This window comes from Struthio camelus, chromosome 3, assembly GCF_040807025.1.
Source record: "Struthio camelus isolate bStrCam1 chromosome 3, bStrCam1.hap1, whole genome shotgun sequence".
In the NCBI taxonomy this organism is placed as follows: Eukaryota; Metazoa; Chordata; class Aves; order Struthioniformes; family Struthionidae; genus Struthio; species Struthio camelus.
The window spans coordinates 111,769,070-111,788,092 of record NC_090944.1 but is presented as its reverse complement, the minus strand read 5'-3'; the positions used below and the strand labels follow the sequence as shown (position 1 = coordinate 111,788,092).

At 35.0% G+C, this 19,023-nt stretch overlaps 1 protein-coding gene across 10 annotated transcripts in view; it reads left to right on the top strand.

Annotated features, from left to right (window-relative positions):
- Positions 1 to 19,023, top strand: part of MTA3 (metastasis associated 1 family member 3) — a 159,515-nt gene that overhangs the window by 40,342 nt on the left and 100,150 nt on the right. For all 10 annotated transcript variants that reach the window (XM_068939694.1, XM_068939686.1, XM_068939688.1 and 7 more), the window contains 2 exons: positions 353 to 416; positions 1,616 to 1,733. In XM_068939694.1, the coding sequence (XP_068795795.1) occupies positions 353 to 416; positions 1,616 to 1,733 (182 nt within the window). The remainder of the gene's footprint in view (positions 1 to 352; positions 417 to 1,615; positions 1,734 to 19,023) is intronic.

The following is a 19,023-nucleotide window of genomic DNA, read 5'->3' as shown; positions in this document are numbered from 1 at the left end:
CTGTCATTTAAATCCTCTTTTTTTTATTAATTTTATTGATACAGTGAAATACAAATACATGTCACTTGCCATGATACCTCTTGCTCTTTTACTGCTTCTGTTTTATCTCTCAAACTTTGTTTTCCAGTGCTGTAGAATGTATATGTATTTTTTGAGTGCCTAGGTCAGTATAGCTATTCATTTTGTTGCTTTGTTGTCAATTTTTGTCTTAAAACATGGTGAAATGCATTTTACTGTGTTTTCAATACAAAAGTTTAAAGTAATCTGGATTATGTTGTGGTAAATAGCTTTTTTTGACTTCAGAAAAAGTTCGGTTTTACAAAGGTAACAGTTCTTTCTTATGTCTGCATAGGGGAAAATGCAGTGTTGCACTTCTGAACGAGACGGAATCTGTGTTGTCGTATCTGGAGAAAGAGGTAATATGTGCAATTTTTTGTTTAAATGTTGGGATGGATTTATGATTGTTACAGCAGTGTTTTTATAAATGAGAGAATAATGCATTGATTTGCTTTTTTTTTTTCAAATATTATGTTAGAAGTTGCTGAAAACACTGATTTTAAATGTTACGGAATCACAACTGGATTAAATGACCCTGTCTTGTGTTATAGTTCTATTGGGCATGTTACTATATGTAGAAAATAACTAATTCTACGAAATAATTCATATGGTATCTTAATACAAAAGAAAAATATGTGAACTGTTTTCACCTCATAGATACTTTAGGGGGAATTCACAAAGCCTATTTTTTACTGAGCGGTATTCTGGAAAGAAGAACCTTCCCTAGTCAGTGGACAGAAAGAGAGAGTGCAACACTCCTCTAGAGGGCAACTGAGCACAGGAGTTTAATTTTAGGGGCTCTGAATTGTGTGGAAAGTCTGTATCATTTATTTCCTGTGGAAAGAAAGGGAGTTTAGCCTCACTAGAGGGAAGAACCAAATAAAAGGGCCCCAGAAAGCTGATACATAGGTCCTTAAACTACTTTTGCATTGTGAAACACCTTTAAAAATAAATATATTAAGAAACTCCCAGGAAAAACGTGACTTCAGGCAGATAGCGTGTTTTAGCTGAAGTTAGCATGTCTTTATTTTGACATTTATACACTAAAACCACAGGCAATCTATGAAATGTCTCTTAAAGCACTTAACTTCCACTTCTGCTGACATTGCCAGGTATATTGATGCTGTTGTGCAAGCCTTTCTCAGACACTGACAGTTTTTTATGCTGTTTGAGACTAATTTATAAAAGCATGGTAGGGATATTTAGGAAAGGAAACGTTAAATTCAGAAAGTAGTCGCCATTACTGCTTTTTGGATTCATTGATACGTGTTGTGTATGGATCTCTTCTTCATTATGCTGTTCTGAAATAGCTTCTGAGCAATGCAGGAAGCTTCTGTTAGCTTTTTAGAAGTACTCATAAAACATCTACGTTACTTAAAATAAGGACTAATGTTTCACAATTTTTATTCTTCTACCTGACCTGTACCCTCAAGAAAAAAGACATGAGAAGTGTGTGAAGGGGGATTGCTTTAGTAATTTTTCAAATGGAAGATGATGTAGATTTACAAAAGTAATTTAAAAATTCATCATGCTGTTGCAAATTTGTCGTCTTTTTTAGGATACTTTTTTCTATTCATTGGTATATGATCCGTCACTGAAAACGCTTTTAGCAGACAAGGGAGAAATCAGAGTGGGGCCTAGATACCAAGCAGATGTGCCAGACATGCTTGCAGAAGGTAAATATTTGTTGATCTTCAAATATTCAGAAAAAATCTGCATCTTGCATTATAGCTTATGCTGAAACTCTGAAATGCGTTAGCAAAATAGTAGGTCTTAGAAAATTGACAAATATCAGGAGGTATTATGAAGAAACAAGGAAAGGGTGCTGAAGTACCTGCAATTGTCCCTTTAAAGTTTGTGCATAACACAATGTAGACGTTCTGTACTGGTTTATCCAGCTGGTGGTGTGGCCTAGTTAGATCTTTCATGTAGGCTTCGTGGAAAGAAAATGTTGAGGACCGGCTTGTTTTGTAGAATAATTATACAGTAGCAAAATAAGTGAAAACACATTTCTTTCTCTCCCTTTTGAAGTAGACTCTAGATATAGAATACGTGTCTTTGTGTCTATATATTTTCAGATATTGGCTTCCCTCAAAGCTTCTTGTTTGTTTTATAGCAGGAATGAGATAAATGTTTTGAGCTTTGGTATACCTTTTTTTTTTTTTTTTTTTTTTTTTTTAAATATAGCACGACTACCTGTGCCTTTGTCTTGTCCTGTATAGTAACTAGTTTTTTAAACAAAATTTCAAATACAAGATTTATTTAATTTGGATGCTCTACAAAAGGTATGAGAAGCTGTGTTTTGCTTTATATTTGCAATGATAATATTTACTAAGTAAATTTTAAAATGAACAATTTTTGTCAGTGAGTTTTATACTCTACTTTGACTACTAATAAACGTTTTCCTGAGAAATACCTAGACATACATTTTTTTCAAGAATCTTGGCTGTTCATTCCTTAATAAGAAAACATTACAGTTCTGAATGTCCCAAATATGCATTTTCCTAACCTTAGATAGGATATTTTGCATTGAGTATGGGCATTTTGCCAGGTATACTTTTTGCCTCTTCAAAACATATTCTTTAATATTCTTTCTACCGAGCTTATTTAATGAACTGTATAAAAGAGGAATGATTCAGTTTCCAGGAAGTGGCAGATTATTTTATGGATGCAATTTAGTAGATTACGTGCATTATTGTTTTGATTTTTTTTCTTTTAATAACCAGAAATAAACTATGGGAGGACTTTTCCAGATTTGATTATAAGCAGCGCAGGCTTATTTAAGAACGTGACTGGAATATGATACACTGCTTTCCTTGCTATAAAATGTGCCTATCTTGTCTGAAAAAAATGTTAGGGAACCAAATAATTAGGTGGACATTTATATGCTGAAGAAGAATGTTTCGTAGAGGGTTAAAAGAAACTGATTGTTTCAGTATGTACATCAAATAACCAGGAAGTATTAACGTGTTTCCATAGTAGTTGGCTGAATTGTTGGGGTTTTCAGGGTGAGCTGGGGGTGCCTGCCAATCAGGAAGCCTTTTCCTGCTGAACTCTGTTACGTGGATTACTAAAGACTGGGCTTAATTGGAATCATAAATATTACCTGCAAAGTAAATGGATTTCCCATGGAAATTTTACTTATGGTTAACATGATGTTGCCTACAAATCAAAGATCGCAGTATCCACAAACCAAAGAGCAGGTATTTCAGAGGCCTTCTTTGGTGGTTTGGTTTGATTAATCTGTATTTATTTCCAGTGACTGGTGAAAAAATAGTTTAGTTTTAGGAGGACAAAATGATCCAAATTGTAGTTTTGGCTCATGGTTATCTAATTGTTCCCGTAGCCTTTTGATCTCCTAAAAAACAGAAAAAGATGATTCAGCTGTGACTGTATTTGCATGTAACCTGACAGCTTAACAGTTAATCCCTTCACAATCAAGCCTTCTCGTTCACAGAAACAAATTTTAAAAATGGTTAAAATTAATGGAATAAAATAGATAATGTTTTGAAAACCTGGGATTCTGTGGAGATTTCTGAATCTTGAAATAAATCTTTCACTCTATGTTTTTTTTAAAGCGGCTGATGACCTATATGCTCTAATTTTGCTGCCATAACATAGGACACTAAAAAATTGCCATTCAAAAACCTAGACCAGTCACCATAAAAGAGAATTTAGAACACTTTGAAAAAATGTCCGTCATGCTAGATTTTTACATAAAGGGAGGAAGTTTATCTTTCTTGTAAGTTGCTAGTAGACATACTATATGTTTAAATACCAGCCTCAAAAGAAATAGAAAAATCTAAGATGTGCAGTGGTGGTTTGTTTTGTTTGTTTGTTTGTTTGTTTAAATGTTGCTGGCATATAAATCCAATTGAAATGACTGAAAGCATGCCATTTCAGATTAGCTTTCTGAAGACCGGTCACAAAATGGTTGATAAATGAAAAAGTCCTTGAACTGTGAAAGCCCTTACACATCCTCTTTAAATATCAAATTATTTCAGTGTAAGTGCACTGATGGATTCTAGTAGGCTTCTAGACTAAAAATTCAAATTGCGTGCCTTTCTGTTATGCTGTGATAATTTATGTTCTTTCTGAGTAGACCACTTCCATTTTTTAGTGTTTTATTCAAGCACAATATATGCATTTTTTTATGGGAAAGGATCTTTTTTTCCTCATTAATATTACCATTTAACTTCACACCTAGCGCATAGGCCAAACATTGGATAGTGCAACATAGCTTTTCTTCATGGGTGAACTGGATTACTTTATATTTGTTTTAATTTGTGCAGTGAAAAGAATGATTTCTTTTTCCAAAGATAAAAAGTTTCTTTAAAATCAAAGGATACAGTGAAGTATTACAGATTCCACTTTGTCCACTCTGAGAGTGAATTATTCTTGTTGAGTTGTTTTGTGTGTGTTGAAGTGTAGCTGTAGTTCTCAATAGATTTGTGTGCACACAGTTTTTATGGAGAAATTTGTTGATTTGCATCATTTTAGAACAGTCTTCCAAAAGGCAGAATGTGTTCCTTATTCATATAGTCGAATTCTACTCTTCCTGTCTGCTGCATAGTTGTATTCCTTACCTGTCTCAGTATCCCAGTGCCTTCAGAGGTAGTCAATTTTCTTAAAACACAAGACAAGCAAGAAAGAAAGCTAGTAGCCTGGAATTTATGATAAATCCGTTCCCTTTGTGGAAGGGGTGGGAAGATATGCATGCATTAGTAAGAAAAAAAAAAAGTCAGAACCTTCACTAGTGCCTCTTATGTACCAAAGACCATGTACAGCAATGCAGAGTGCATGCAGAATGTAACTTTGGCTGTTGGGCTCCCAATACAGAGTGAAGTCATAATTCTGGATATTCAACTAGAGTAATACAGGGTCAGATTCGTGGAAGTGCTCAGCTGGCATCAATGTGAACATTATTTTCCAATAGAAAGCATTAAAAGATGCTGTAGAATTTAGATGTATTTGTCTTCCAAACTGTAAATAAGATAAAATTAAGAAATAATCTTTTCAGCAGAAGTGTAGGATAGTTCAGGTATGGATAACTTAAGTGGACATTTGTCTTAGAATCCCATATTTTCATATAATTTTCCTGTTTCCACCTACCTGTATAACTGTCTCTTCTCCATCAAGATCTCTTCCATCTCTGATCTCCCTTTGCCTCTGCTCATTTTGTGTGGATTATCTGAGCGTGTAAGCTAGCAGACTTACTCTTTGAGAGGCAGTATTTTTAAAGGGATGCAAGTTATATAAGGTTTGACTTAACATGTGAAAATACAGCTGTTACGTGCAACTCAGGTCATCATCAGGTATCTGAAACTGGACACCTGGAAGTCATGCATATCTCTTGACACTTTAATTCTTCAGACGCTGAATTGCTTGTGTAGAAAAGAGGACAATAAATAGAGGGAGCGTTAAAATTGGAGTAGTATTTGTGAAGTGCACATTTTGTAGTTATGCAATGGAAAGTGATAGGAAGAGAGACATTCTTTTTATCTTGAGAGCAGGCTTTAAATAGTATGTCAGAAATGAGACATAGTCATGCGTGCAGTAAAATTACAAATAGTTGCTTGCTAGTAGCAAGAATTCTGTCCACTGTGGGTCAGGTGGTGGCGAAGGAGATGTAATTAAAAAATGACAGCGCACAAAAGGCGATATTAGGTAGAAGCAAATGTACTTCTGACACCCTTTAGAACTTGTGCTTAATGCTCTTTAGAAGAATAAATCCTCTCTACCCTTAGAGTAAATGGATATAAATAAAGTTTAAATCTGATTAAAAATGTCTCTACTCTGTTTTTTCTACACTCCTTTTATTTTTAGTGGTTAGCTAGACTAAAACATTACATGTTTATTTAAGACAGTGTCTTTGGAGAAAGAAAAGATCAAACTTCTTTCAGCATCTCTTTTGACCTTTGTCATGAGCATCTCTGAGAGTAAAACTACTCCCAAAGTAGATCAGATTAGGAATAATGTGTTAGTTGTGTGTACCTTTCCTCCCCCACCGTGCGAAGCACTCCAAAGCGGCAGTCTTTCTAGAGTGTAGTTTGAAGATCGTGAGAGTCATTTTAATCGTTGCTATCATGCTGGGGAGTTGGAGAACACATTCTGCAGCACTGATGTAATTTCTGGCTAGTATGGTACTCAAGAAGGTCCTTTCTCAACTTTTAACCATACATACTCCAGTGGCTTACTCTGAGTGCAGTAGTTGCATATTTTCAAATCTGTGTTTCCACGGTGAAGTGAAGTTCTGCTTCGCTATACAAAGCGAGAATAAAAAGGATTATCCCAGAGAACCAAAGCACACGTTTAGATAGAGAACATCATCCTTTTCAAGCATCCACATCTGCAGTCCAGGAACAAGGTGCCTCGACTCTGCAAGCATTTGCAAGAAGCTGCTGTATTTTGGGTTTGATGCATCTAGCTACTGTATTTGATCAGTGTATCGAGATTGTCACCGTTCTCCCTCTTCTTCCCCCAGTTTTCCACAGTTGCTCCTTACCATTTAAGAAGTGTATTCCTACAGACTTTTATCATCTGCTGTGAACAGCCACTTGTATCCTATGAAATTAATACAAGCTATTTATTTATGAAATAAATTAAATTGCATAGACTTGTAGTTCCTTGAACTTGGGGCAAATATATGTGAAAGACAGCAATTTTTGTATGTGTATGTGTGTCAGTAGTAACTTCAAGTGTTGTTACTCTAGAGAAGAGTTATAGTTTAAAAAAAAAAAAAAAAAACCCTGCAAATTTCCTCTGAAGAAATCTCTGTTATCATTATTTAGTTAAGACATGCTTTTATAAATTATTCTGATTATGATCACGCTGCTGTTGCATTAACTCGCATATAAATTTTATTTAGCCGTTTTGTATATGGGGAAAGAGAAATATGAGGAATATTAGGCAGGTTGCTCCAAGGCAACAGATGAGTTTCAGATAGACTTTTACAGAACTTTGGCTTTTCCCTATCTGAAAATGTGATCTATTTAAAACAAAATGTTTATAAATTCTGGCGTTTCAACCAGCATTTCTCAGCAACAGAACTCCTAATGCTGTGTTGGCTAGAAAGCAGAGAATGAGATAAGTAAAAGTACCAGCATAGCTTTAGGAGCATAGTCCATAAAATAGGATAATACTTAAGAATAGGATGAAGTTTAAAAAAAAAAATCTCTAGAGGATTTTTTTAATGCATTAAAAAAATTCGTTCCATATGCCTATGAAAATTGCTGTAGGTCTAATTGTAGTTGTCATGCAAATAAAATGCATGACAGCTTAGCTCTACAAACACAGTCAAAGTGTTGTTATAGATAGGGAAGCCAAGTGTTTAAAATAACCCCATTGGCTAAAGCAGTAATTTCTCAAGTAATGGCTTACTTTAATTTATTCATGGTGTTGTGAATCAGATGGAAAGACTGGGACAAAGCCAGCGAAGGTCATTAATTGTTCCCATCTCTGTCAAAGCCGAATAGAAATTTCTGAAGCAAAGGGCAGTTTCTAAATAAATCTAATAAAGAACGTTGTCATGATTGGGTTCTGGTCATGTTTGTTATGTAGATTTATGGAACTAATTGTGATTCTTTTCTGATTTAAAAAAAAATTTAGTATGCATATTATTGATTTTTTTCAAGAAAATTAATTATTCCAAATTGTGTGTTATTTTTTATAATCATCTACGATTTTAAGAAAATGAAGGAGATTGTCAGTGGTAATTGCCTGATGGGCAATTAATTAGCAATAAAATGTTCCTGTGTAAAGCAGCAGCTTCTGTCACCTCATCCTGACCTGCTCCTAGCGCCTGCTGAAAGAAGGCCCGACGCTGGGTTCTTCATTTCCTGCTCAGTGCAGAGGTGCAAGGGGGGCAAGTCATGTGGAGCTAGAGATCGGTGAGCAACACAGGGGCATGTTAGAGAAGGGATGCAGTGGTGGCTGCATGAAGGGTCAGGGTTGGTTGCCAGTGGGTGGAAATGAGATTTTAGTCTCCTTGCGGGAGGTATATGCTCAGAGGCAAGCTTCAGGAGGCTGAGTGAGAGGTACGATGAGGAAAGATGGGCTTTAGAGGCATACCTGTGATTTGATAGAGAATTGGTTGCTCGTACTTAGCAATGCTAGTCCTAATTGTTTCAGTGCTACCACCAGTAGAGGCAAACGGTGTTTGCAAATCCTTGATTTAGTTAGCCTTGAGGGACGATCTGAATTAGTCACTTTTATGGAAATGTTTGTGCACTGCTGCATGAGGAATTTTTACTAAGTAGAGATCACCTCCTTACTGCAGTCCTGTTCCTAGCCCAGTACTACTTATTTCCTGTATTAAGATTTAAAAGGACTCTACTGCGGTGCCTATGCTGGAGGATTCTTTCTAGAGCATATCAGCTGTGTCATCTGACACAGTTAGATGCTATCTGACCATTTTAACCAGCAGAAAGGGTTTGGAGTTGGCGGGGAAGATGAAATGGGGAGATGAGGACTACCGCTAAAGATGTGTAGGTGAAGAGGAATTTCAGTCTCTTAACAAAAAAAAAAAAAAAAAAAGAAGGGTAGCCTGTAGGAATGACATTCTGTTGGAAACTTTTTCTTCTTAGTAAATAAAAGGTCAAACTACATTCAAAGTATCCATGTAAAACCCAGAGTCCCTCTTGCACATGTGGAACTATTTAGAGAGAGCCTAGAAGTAGCACTTACTGTGCAGTCAATTAAATTTCTTGAAGGCAAGATATTTTAGAATTAATGTAGTTCAAATAGTTGAGCATTTAATAGGAGGAAGGGTAGCAGTTGGGGAAATATAAGCTGTAAATTGTGGATGATGTTCAGAGAGCTCATATCCAAGACTTTTAGAGCATGTCTCTGCTTTGAGAAAGAACAAAATAATTGCTTTGGAGGCATTTCCTAATTTCTTTTTTTGTTTTCTGCTTCTTACTCCAACTCAGTTGTTCAGTTGTAAGAGCACGTTGTTTCTAATAGATCAGAAAGATCAGCTGGAAACTGTCAAATTCAGATTTCAAGCCTGTTAATGTTTCAGCCTGTTGAAATTCCATGATTTAAGTTTAAAAATTGCTACAAACGATGAGACAGATACAAAACTCATCTAAATGCTGTTTTGATTTTTTTGACACTATGAAAGTTCAGGATGCTTAGGTGCCCAAGGTATTGTTTTTTTTCTCTTCTTTGAATGCTTCCCATATAAATTAAAATCTCTTTTCATTAAATAAGTGAAAAATTTGTTTTAAAATAATGGAACCCACTGATCTGTGATTGCTAGTGGAGGAATCTGTTCTCTTTTTCATGATACATAATTCTTCCATTTATTCGAAGGAGAACTGCTAAATTTGAAAATTGCTCAAACTAGTCAGACAACTGCAAGAGTCATTTTGAGTGCAGACCTGATTCTCTTGTCAAACACCTATACACTAGATTATTTCTGTTAGTTTTAGTGTAGTTGCAGTGATTTTATTCTGTTGTGAGATGATCAGAATCAGGCCTTTTGAAGCAGATATGAAATGATTTTAAAATATTATGTATAAAAATATTTATGTATTAAAAGTTGAGAGCCATGTTACAGGAATCTGAGAGCCAGATGTGTTGTTATAAGAAATGACAGGACAAACCTAAATCATTCAAATGTTGCATCTTATTGCCCTATCCATTTTTATAAAATATGGCCATCAGTTTCATGACATTCTCAGGATGAGAGAACTGGGCACATTAATACAGTAGGTAGCTCATAGGAAATAAAATTCAATGGTAAACCAGCCAAGTATTTGTTCTTTTTTTAGTTCAGTGTTTCACAAAGAGTAAATATCTAGCCTTGCATCTTTAATGGGCTTGGAAGAAATCATCAGAGTTGATGATTTTGAGGGTATTTGATTCTGAAATAGTTAAAATAGTTCCAAAATAGATCAGTAGATGTAGTTTAAGTCCAGGGTTTCTGTGCTTAGTTACCTGAGTACAATCATCAAAGAAAGAATTATTTTACTTGTGCACGCATGGAGGGACAGCAGTGGCAGCTTTAGGCACTTTGAGCAGTGTGTTAGCATGAGAGGAGAAGTTTCTTGTGGAAAAAGCAGTGGGAGATAAAGTACTTTTTTGGAAGGGTTGGAGGAACTAGCTTGTGTACTTCTTGTATTCTGCATTCAATGGTTTGGGAATCCCTAGTGTGTTATCTAAAACCAGATGTCCCATCTGTTCCAAAAGATACGAGTGGGATCTAATCAGCAGAAAGCAAAGCTCAAATTCTGGTACCAGAACTACCTTCAGGAGTAACTATAACAGAAAGTGTTTGTGTTTAATTAACGTTTGTTTCAGTAAGATGTCCAGGCATCTTGTAAAAATCTATTCCACTGTCTTCAGTGTGAAAGGCAGTGAAGCTTCAAAGTTCTGGAAAAATCAACGAAATTTTCAGTGAATACAAATGACGATTTCAAAATGTCAGTCAGAGTAGGCCAGAGAAGCAGAGAGATCTTTGAGGACCACTGTTTGGTGCAAGCAGGAGATAATGGCTAATAATTTATATTTATGCTTGCTCAAATAAATTTTGTTCTCAAGTAGAGTTTTTTTGTTGATTACGTTTTTGACATTGAGTTAACATCAAAAGGTTTTCTGTATGATCTCCTAAAGAAGGAGCTGTTCCTTAAGGATTAGCAAACTTAAATTTAGTAATCTCTTGGTCTGATCTCAACTTTTTTTTCTTGTCATTGAAGTAAACCTTTCATAATTACCTGTCAAATACACAGTCATCACAAATAGTAAAATACTGTTTGCAGTGTTGATCAGGTCAAATTTTAATAGAATTATAATACCCTTTACAGCAGGTTTACCTATCCCTCTTGTAGGGAGCCGAGTGAGTGATTTACCTGCTGGGCAATTGGATGTGTGTATATAGACTTTTATCGGTTTTACTATAAATTAAACTCACAAAGCACAGGTAGATGGCCTATTTGTGTCTATTTTCAGTAAAGACTTAATTTACTCTTGCCTAACCTTGCAGATACAAGAGAAATCTATAGTTTAGGGTTGCAGCTATACATGTTACAGAAGCTCTATTACGTATTGGGAAACTGCATTATAAAACAGTGTGTTTTGAAGTATTCTAAGTAATGTAAAGCAAAACAACGTTATCACTTGACTATAGATATATTTTTGTTTCAATCTTTTCGATTACTCATAGTCATTTCAAAATTTCTTTTGCATTTTGGTACAGTTCTGTAAAGTTAAAGAAAGTGAGTGTTTAATCAAGCATTTCTGTAGATTGACGTGGTTCTTTTTGTTCTTACATTTCAAACATAGTAATAGACATTTCTGAACTGGAATGTTCTCAGATCGTTCACAACTTCGGTGTTGACAGTAAAGTGATGAAGAGTTAGAAATTGTGCTATTTAGCAATTACAACTTACAAAAACTGTTTAACAGTTTGAAGGGTTTGTTCTGGTTGTTCCGTTTTGGGATTGTTGAGGTAGTCCTACTTCTGTTCTGTCCCTCTTCCTAACGAGCTGAATGGCAAAACAGGTCTGCCATGCTTCAGGTTTGCTCTATGCTTGAAGAGAAGTCAGAGTTTTAGCCTTCGTATCAGGAGAGACATGATTTCCTGCTGTCTTTAGCTGCTTAAGGAGACTTATGCAGCGGTATTCATTCCGTTCTTTTTTTTCTTTTTCTTTTTTTTTTTTGAGCCTCCTGCTTTTCAATAACTTGAGGGAGATGGTTGAAGTAGCTATCTTCTCTTTCGTCTGCTGATTGCAATACAAGACTAAGTCTTTGCTATGTTCTTGATGTGGAAGGTAGCGCATTGTTTTGATTGTAAAGATCTCGTTATTAATAATAGCTATACAGCTTTGTCTGAGAGTCTGAAAGTCAGTCATTAAAAGGATGCGCTTATTTGTTGTATGTTAACACTGTGTGTGCTTATTGTCCAAAATAATGTGTTGCGTCGAGCACTCACAAATTGGCTTTCACGCAGCAACGTCTTAGGGTTTAATTGACTTGGCTGTATTTTTCTACCTCAGTAACTTTGCCTAGGTGGACTCAGTGTAAGTTCAGCTTTTTTGGTTTCCTTTCCTGTTTTACAGTAACTATTTTTAAAAGACTGATTTTCTTTTATGTTACTCTGTAGAAGACAGATGTTAGATGTGGATGAAATGTGTTTTTACATATGAATAATTCAAGATGCATTTCATAGTAAGGAAAAAAAACCTCCTGTGAATTTTACATTTGTTTAACTTTATGCAAATAAGTAGTCCTGTTTATCTTTAGAATACTACAGTCAAAGGGATTTCACATATTTGTAACATTAGGTTTATGTAAAAAAAAAAAAAAAATTGCAGAATCAGAGATTTCATTTTTAACTTAGTGGGGTTTTTTTGAAGAGTGAAATGTTTGTGTGTTGTGGTATCACACTTTCCAAAACAAATGTTTTAAATATTGTTAATATTCATATACAGTGCAGTACTGTTAATATTTCTACACCGTATCTTTTTTCACTGTGATTCCGTGGAAACCAAATTACCTCATGTGTTGTTGCTTCAGGAATCTGGAAAACCTGTTTAAGTCTCGTTGTATTCAGATTGGAATACATGACAATCGGAAATGCATAATTGAGGAAAACAGAAATGAATAGTGAAATGAAGTTTGATTTAGACAAAATAATTTCTTAGTAAATACCTACTGTTATTTCCTTAGGGGATTAAACTGTTTAAATAAGCATCAATTTAAATTAAAAAATACATTTTAATTGTAACAGAAATTTAAGAGTTTTATTAAGTGCCACTAGTGCTATACCACTACCCAGTATTAAATATAAACATCAACAAAAATATCAACTAAAATGGGGGTAGAGGGGAATCTTGGTGCAAGTCACAACATTCAGGATTATTCAAGAATCACAGGAGGATAAGAAGCCACTTCCAAAATAAAGGAGAAATTCAGGTATCTTTTCATTATGTGACTACTTCTCCTTGAAGGTGACCTTGTAGTTTTATGGGATACATGTATCTAGTTCATAGCTTTTAAAATGTTGTTTAAAAAAAAAAAAGAAACTAAAATGGGAGGACTGACTATTATTTCAATTCTGTAACGATGAGGATTCTACTTAGATGTAGATTTACTGTGAGGACTATCAAGTCAGCAATGGTCTGTCTCTAAGGCGTAATATCTCCATTTTCTCAGATTTGTGGAGGTTCCCTTTTGCAGACAGGTCTGCAGGGTTTTGAGAAAAAGGCAAGATGACTCGTTCCTTCCTTTCAGCACTGCACATTCGCATATAGCCAGTCGTTCTTGATGCAGCATCATGGAGAAGTTGGTCATTTTTACACGGTTGCAGTTTAGTTCATTCTGAACCCAGTTGTCATTTTTTTCTTTTATTTCTAGGAATTTAGGACATGATGAGTTAAAGCTCTCTGAGTGCTGTGTAGAGTCTTTTTTTTTATCAGGATGATCATAACTAGTTGATTTATGCAAGACTGAGCATTAATAGAGCTCTGAGGTCTTTGGAGTTGGAGGCAGTCTAATTCAAAGGGTATTTTTCAAGGGAGGAATGGCTGGCCTGCAGCCACAGAGAGTAGGATGTGATTGCACTAGATGTGCTTTTATTGGCTTGGAAAATGTTCAGCAGTTGTTTAAGTAGCCTACTATAGACGATTGATGGGCTGGAATCACCTGATACCTTTCACTTCTGGTCTGTATACATGTAGTTTTTATACGATCTTTATCTTTTGCTTGTAGTCTTTATAAATGTGTTATTAATATATTGAGTTTTACTGTAAGATTTATGTAAATATACAACTCATTAACTGAATGAATGATAAATTGAACTCTTGGACATACTTCTGTCAGGCAAGTTAAGGGCAGGGGAATTGCTCTGCAATTGAGAGGTACACAGATCATTTTCCTTTTCGCCTACACTTGTAAAATAATCTAAGCTTTCTCATGTTCCTGTAATCGGAGGAGTTATTTGTACATAATTTGATTTTATTTTTTGCAGAAGCAAGTGTAAGTTTTGGATTTTTTTTCCTGGATGATTTTTGATTATTAGTACTGGGGAGAATCACAACCATTTAAAAAAAAAAAGTCAATCAAAAATGAATAATAAAAAAATTGTTAGCAGAGCTTTCATAGTGAGAAACTGTCTGATTTCCGTTGGTTAAGACCAGCAGTCAGCCAGCTGTTTACCACAGATTCAGTTTATGCAGAGTTGAACTCGTTAAGTGTCAGTAGATAAAGTATATCCATCCATCCGAAAGATTTTTTTCCCCCCCTATCCCTCATGTAAGACTCCTCTTCTGAGTGGAAATAACATTACATTTTGTAACCTGTTTTTTCAGTTAAGCTTTGTAGCCCCCACTCCCCGGGGGACCCATAGTCAGTTGTTTGCAAAAAGCTGTGTGATATTTTTTGATAATTAACCTCTGTGCTGAGTGTTTTAGAGGGTAACTAGTGAATTGCTCATTTGAGGAGAAAGTTTAGATTTTACTTTAGACAAACAAGTTTAATGTCTGGAACTTTGTTTAAAGCTAGAAAATAAGCAAAAATAATATGTGATACTGTGTAACTTTTTTTTTCTGTGAAATAGAGAAAAAGTTGGCAAACAATCTAAATACTAATATGAGAAGATGGTTCATGATTTGATATCTCATTGTAGTGGTTAGTTGCCTGTTTTTGCAGTATTATATAGCGCATGAAACTGTATTTGAAAAATACATTTAGGATTACCTGTGGCTAATACACTGTCCAGCAGTTTTGACAGAAATCTGTTAAATTAAGTTACAAATCTGATCTTATATTTTAGTAATAGAAATTTCCTCGTGGTGCACACTGAGCTGGACTAAGAGAGTATAAGAACTCATAAATGTTTCTCTTCCATATCCTTGCAATGTAGCTAAGAAATATTGTTCCCATTTTACAGCTATAAAACTGAAGCAAAAAGACTGAGATGCCCCTGAGATCAATTCTTAGATATGTTCCAAATATTAAGAATATAACCCTTTTCCAAAGGCTTCCGTATTTAAAGTTAGGTATGTGCTTAAATATCTAGCTGAGTCTGGGTATTTAGGGCCTGAGTCAAAACTTCTGGTTAGTATCAAGAGATTGTATCAAGCCCTGAATGAATTTCCCTAGGCCATAGTAGGAGGAACTCCGTGGCGCAAACTGTTGGCCTGGTGGCCGATTGTAGCCCGTACCTGCAGCTGGTACCTCTCTTCTGCATGTCATGAAAGGTACGTACACTCAGAACGTTGAGCGCTGCAGGTGCAGTTTATGTTTGGATTGAAATGACTGCAAAATGACTTTTGGGGGAAGAAGAAAAAGGTATTTGAAAAACAGTGCAAATTAAAATACAAAGTGGAATCACTGAAAACTGCCCTTCTGGCAGTTTTTCAGTCAGATACGTCATCAGCTGTCTGTCTTTAAAAAAAAAAAAAAAAAAAAAAAAAAAAAGCAATTGGCATTGATTTTTTTCCTGAAAAATCATTTAAAAATTTTTAATTTTATAGATTTTATATTTAGATTTCTTAACCATTCAGATTTTGTTTTCTTAAAAGGATAAATATTGCAGCATTGTGATGTATCTATAAAGTAAAAGGATTGCATTCTAGGAAGATGTTAATAGATCACATTGCGAGTTATTTTTTCAGTTGGGCACGTCATAAGAAGAACATAGAATAACGCTGAAACTCAGGTAAATACCTTAAGGGTATTTTTCTTCAGCAAGTGAAGCCTAAAAGATCGATACTGATTAACTAGATCTTTAAATTCCTTTACTTATCTTAAGCTTCATCTTAACTTAGCTTAAGTTGTGTTTGTTCTACTGCTGTGAAATTGTTTTGTGGGGGGAAATGCATTGTCTTTGTTCGGAATAACCAACTGAAATGCAGAATCTGGGGAGAGGTTTAAGAAAATCTTATGTTTTACATTTAACAAAAAGAGAAACATGAGAGTTAAGGCACAAAATGATTGCAGAGGAGAAAGACGTATTTCTGGCCATCTACTGATGTTTTCCAGTAAAATTAATCTTCAGGATTAGATTGGCTATAATAAAGTTATAAGCAGTGCTTGAAAAAAAATTGGATACGCTGGTATGTCATACCAGCCGTTCAAAAAGATAGCCAAGTACTTCTCAGAAGCCAAAGGAGATGTTTGATAAGTTGCTGTTGGCAAGGGAACATAACACTTGCAAGAAAGAAATTGAGAACCTTCTCAGATGCAACACTGAACATGTTTATAGGGAAACTCCCTCTTTCCATTTGTGTCCTCAAGTCTGCAACTGTGTGCAATGTGAGGGATGAATACTATGGCAGCTTTGTTGAGGAGTACCTGGTCAGTTTGAGTATTTTATAAGGGTCCAATTCAAAAATGTAAAAAAGGTAGATGTAGAGGTGTCAACAGAGAAAATATGTTTTAGTTTTGAAGCATCCTGCCAAATAAAAAATCCTATAATACAGGGTACAGATATCACTAACTGAGCACAACTTAAGGAAAATTGTCATTTTTTAAAATTAGTATTATTCTGAAAGACCTGTGTACTTCTTTGTCACTTCTGAAGTGGTCTTTCTATGCTGATTTATTCAGCACGTGTAGAGGAAGTGAATCATATTTTTATTTCTGAAATCAGCTTTTAAAAGGTTTTTACTTCAGCACCCGACTGCCTCCGTGATTTGATCTGTTTAGGTTCCTTTTCTCTCCGTTTAATTATGTGACAATATCCAATCATCTAAGCAGAAAATCAGGAATAAAGCATATTTCTTAAGTGTAGTTTGGCAAAGAGAGTGTATCCTCTGGAAACCTCTGTCTGCAGTTGCTGTAGTAATACTTAATATTGCAAATACTGTGTTATATGTTGTTGGGTTGTTTTAGCATAGATACTTCATTGCTTATATTGCTATTCATGTCTACTGCTGTTTCAAAACATAGTTTGGCAATTATTTGGATAATTACCTCTATCAACAGTTAAAAAGATGTTTCAGAGCAACAAATGTTTAACTACATCTAATTGAAGTAAGAGGTGTAGTACTGCAGATTTTTCCATCTTATTGCAAACTTTATTCAGGAGAGCAAGATATCTTGGCTGAATAACCGGAATGTTCCTGTGATATTTTCTCTTTGTGAGAAACTGCCCTATATGAGCATTGCTTTGCCATGCTTCTGCAGTTATGATCTCCAGGGTATGATGTCCTGAAACAGTAAAGTAAGATAGAAGATAATCAGAAATGATGTATTAACAAATTGAAATGAAGTACTCTTAGGTTATTTTTAAAATGTAGAACATCACCCGCAATGTATCTGTCACAGATGGGAAAAATGAATTTATTGACAAGCATGTAGTCCATTGAGTAAGTTTACAGACATAAAATCCTACCCAGGTATGCTAGAAATCAGCAGTTTGTCTCTAGTATTGGATGTGAATTAGCTTAAAAAGAAGCATGAAATTACATTAGGTAGGCAAATCTTACTGCCTGTGTATCAGAAGAAAGTAATTTGCCTTTTTTTTTTTCCTGAGAACGTGCTTGTGAATATTTTTTTTTTTCCTGAAACGTTAGCCAGACCGCATGCTGCAATTATAACTTGTGTTTTGGGGATAAATATATGCCACGTTTTCATTTTCTTCCAGAATGAATGTGCTAGAGAAGCTTGCCATATATAATCAGATTTCAGAAGAGCTGGTAATTCGTTTGCAGTGTATTTCTAGTCTCTTAAATGTACAGATTACTTAATGTCTTGATGCTACTATGCATCTTTAGACTGGCTCTTGTCATTAAGCCATAAGAAATAACATGTAGACTGAAGTGGTTTTTTTGTATACCCAGAGAAATAACCACGCAGCTTAGCTTTTCAAAGGAAATGGAATGGCTGTATTTGAAAACAGGGTTTTTATTCTTCAAATAGCTCATAAAAGTCAGAGATACGTACTGGGGGCCAGCTAAACACTTGCGTTTGTCACACGTTCACTGGAGGAAGAACATGCTCATTTTCTAAAATACTGAAAAAAAGAGAACGATTCTATGACTTTAGTCTTGTCATTTGTTTTGGTCTCAAATCTGTTTGCCACATCCCATAGATAAATCGTCTCATACTAGTAGAATGTGGGATTGTGTAGCTAATTACCTCCTAGCCTCTATTACGTGTCTTCTCATTCTGCAGTGGAAGTTACCAGTGTGGAAGTTGAGGCAATATTTAGACTTCCAGGTGAATGTCGTCATTGCAGTATCTTTACACTTCGCAGTTCTTCCAAGCAGTACTAATGCCATATTTTTTTATAATGAATAGGAGGGCGAATTAAATTTGTGAAAACACCACTGTTGTTTCAGCCACATGCACATACACAAATTACTCTGCTTAGACAAATTCAGTTTGGAATTGATTATGTGGTATGTAGTAACTTTCTTGTGCTGTTGCCGTATAAATTGCTTCGTAAGAGGTATAACTAGTTAATATATATAGTGATTTTAATAGAACAGTTAGTTTTAACAATGTAAATAATGGATGCTGAGAGCAAGTGTTGAAAAAGAAGTAGTTTAATAATTAAATGTAGTAGATAAGGTTGCTTCATAATGAGTTTTGTGGCTTATTCAGAATACAAATTGGATAGGCGTTTAATTGGTAAAGCAGGTTAAGTGTAAAACTAATTTTAATGTGTCTTAAGTGAAACAGTTACTTTGATGTAGTTGAGAAGCAATTTAAAAAACCCACTGGTTATTTAGGCTTGTAGCTTCAAGTCTGTATTCATGTTTTATTAAAGTTCTTTGATACTACACCACCTAAGAATACCTCCATGAAACAAATTAAAATGCTAATTTTAAGAGAAGATACTTATTTTACTAATGCTGCAGTATGGAATTTAAATGCATAACTGCTGTATTATTAAGTACTCATGTTTGTTTGTGTGTATATATCTATATAAATAAATGTACAATGTCTCATTTAAACGCAGTGTAAGAAGTACACAGAGAAAAACATTGTGAGTAATAAGTGTTTTGTCCCATC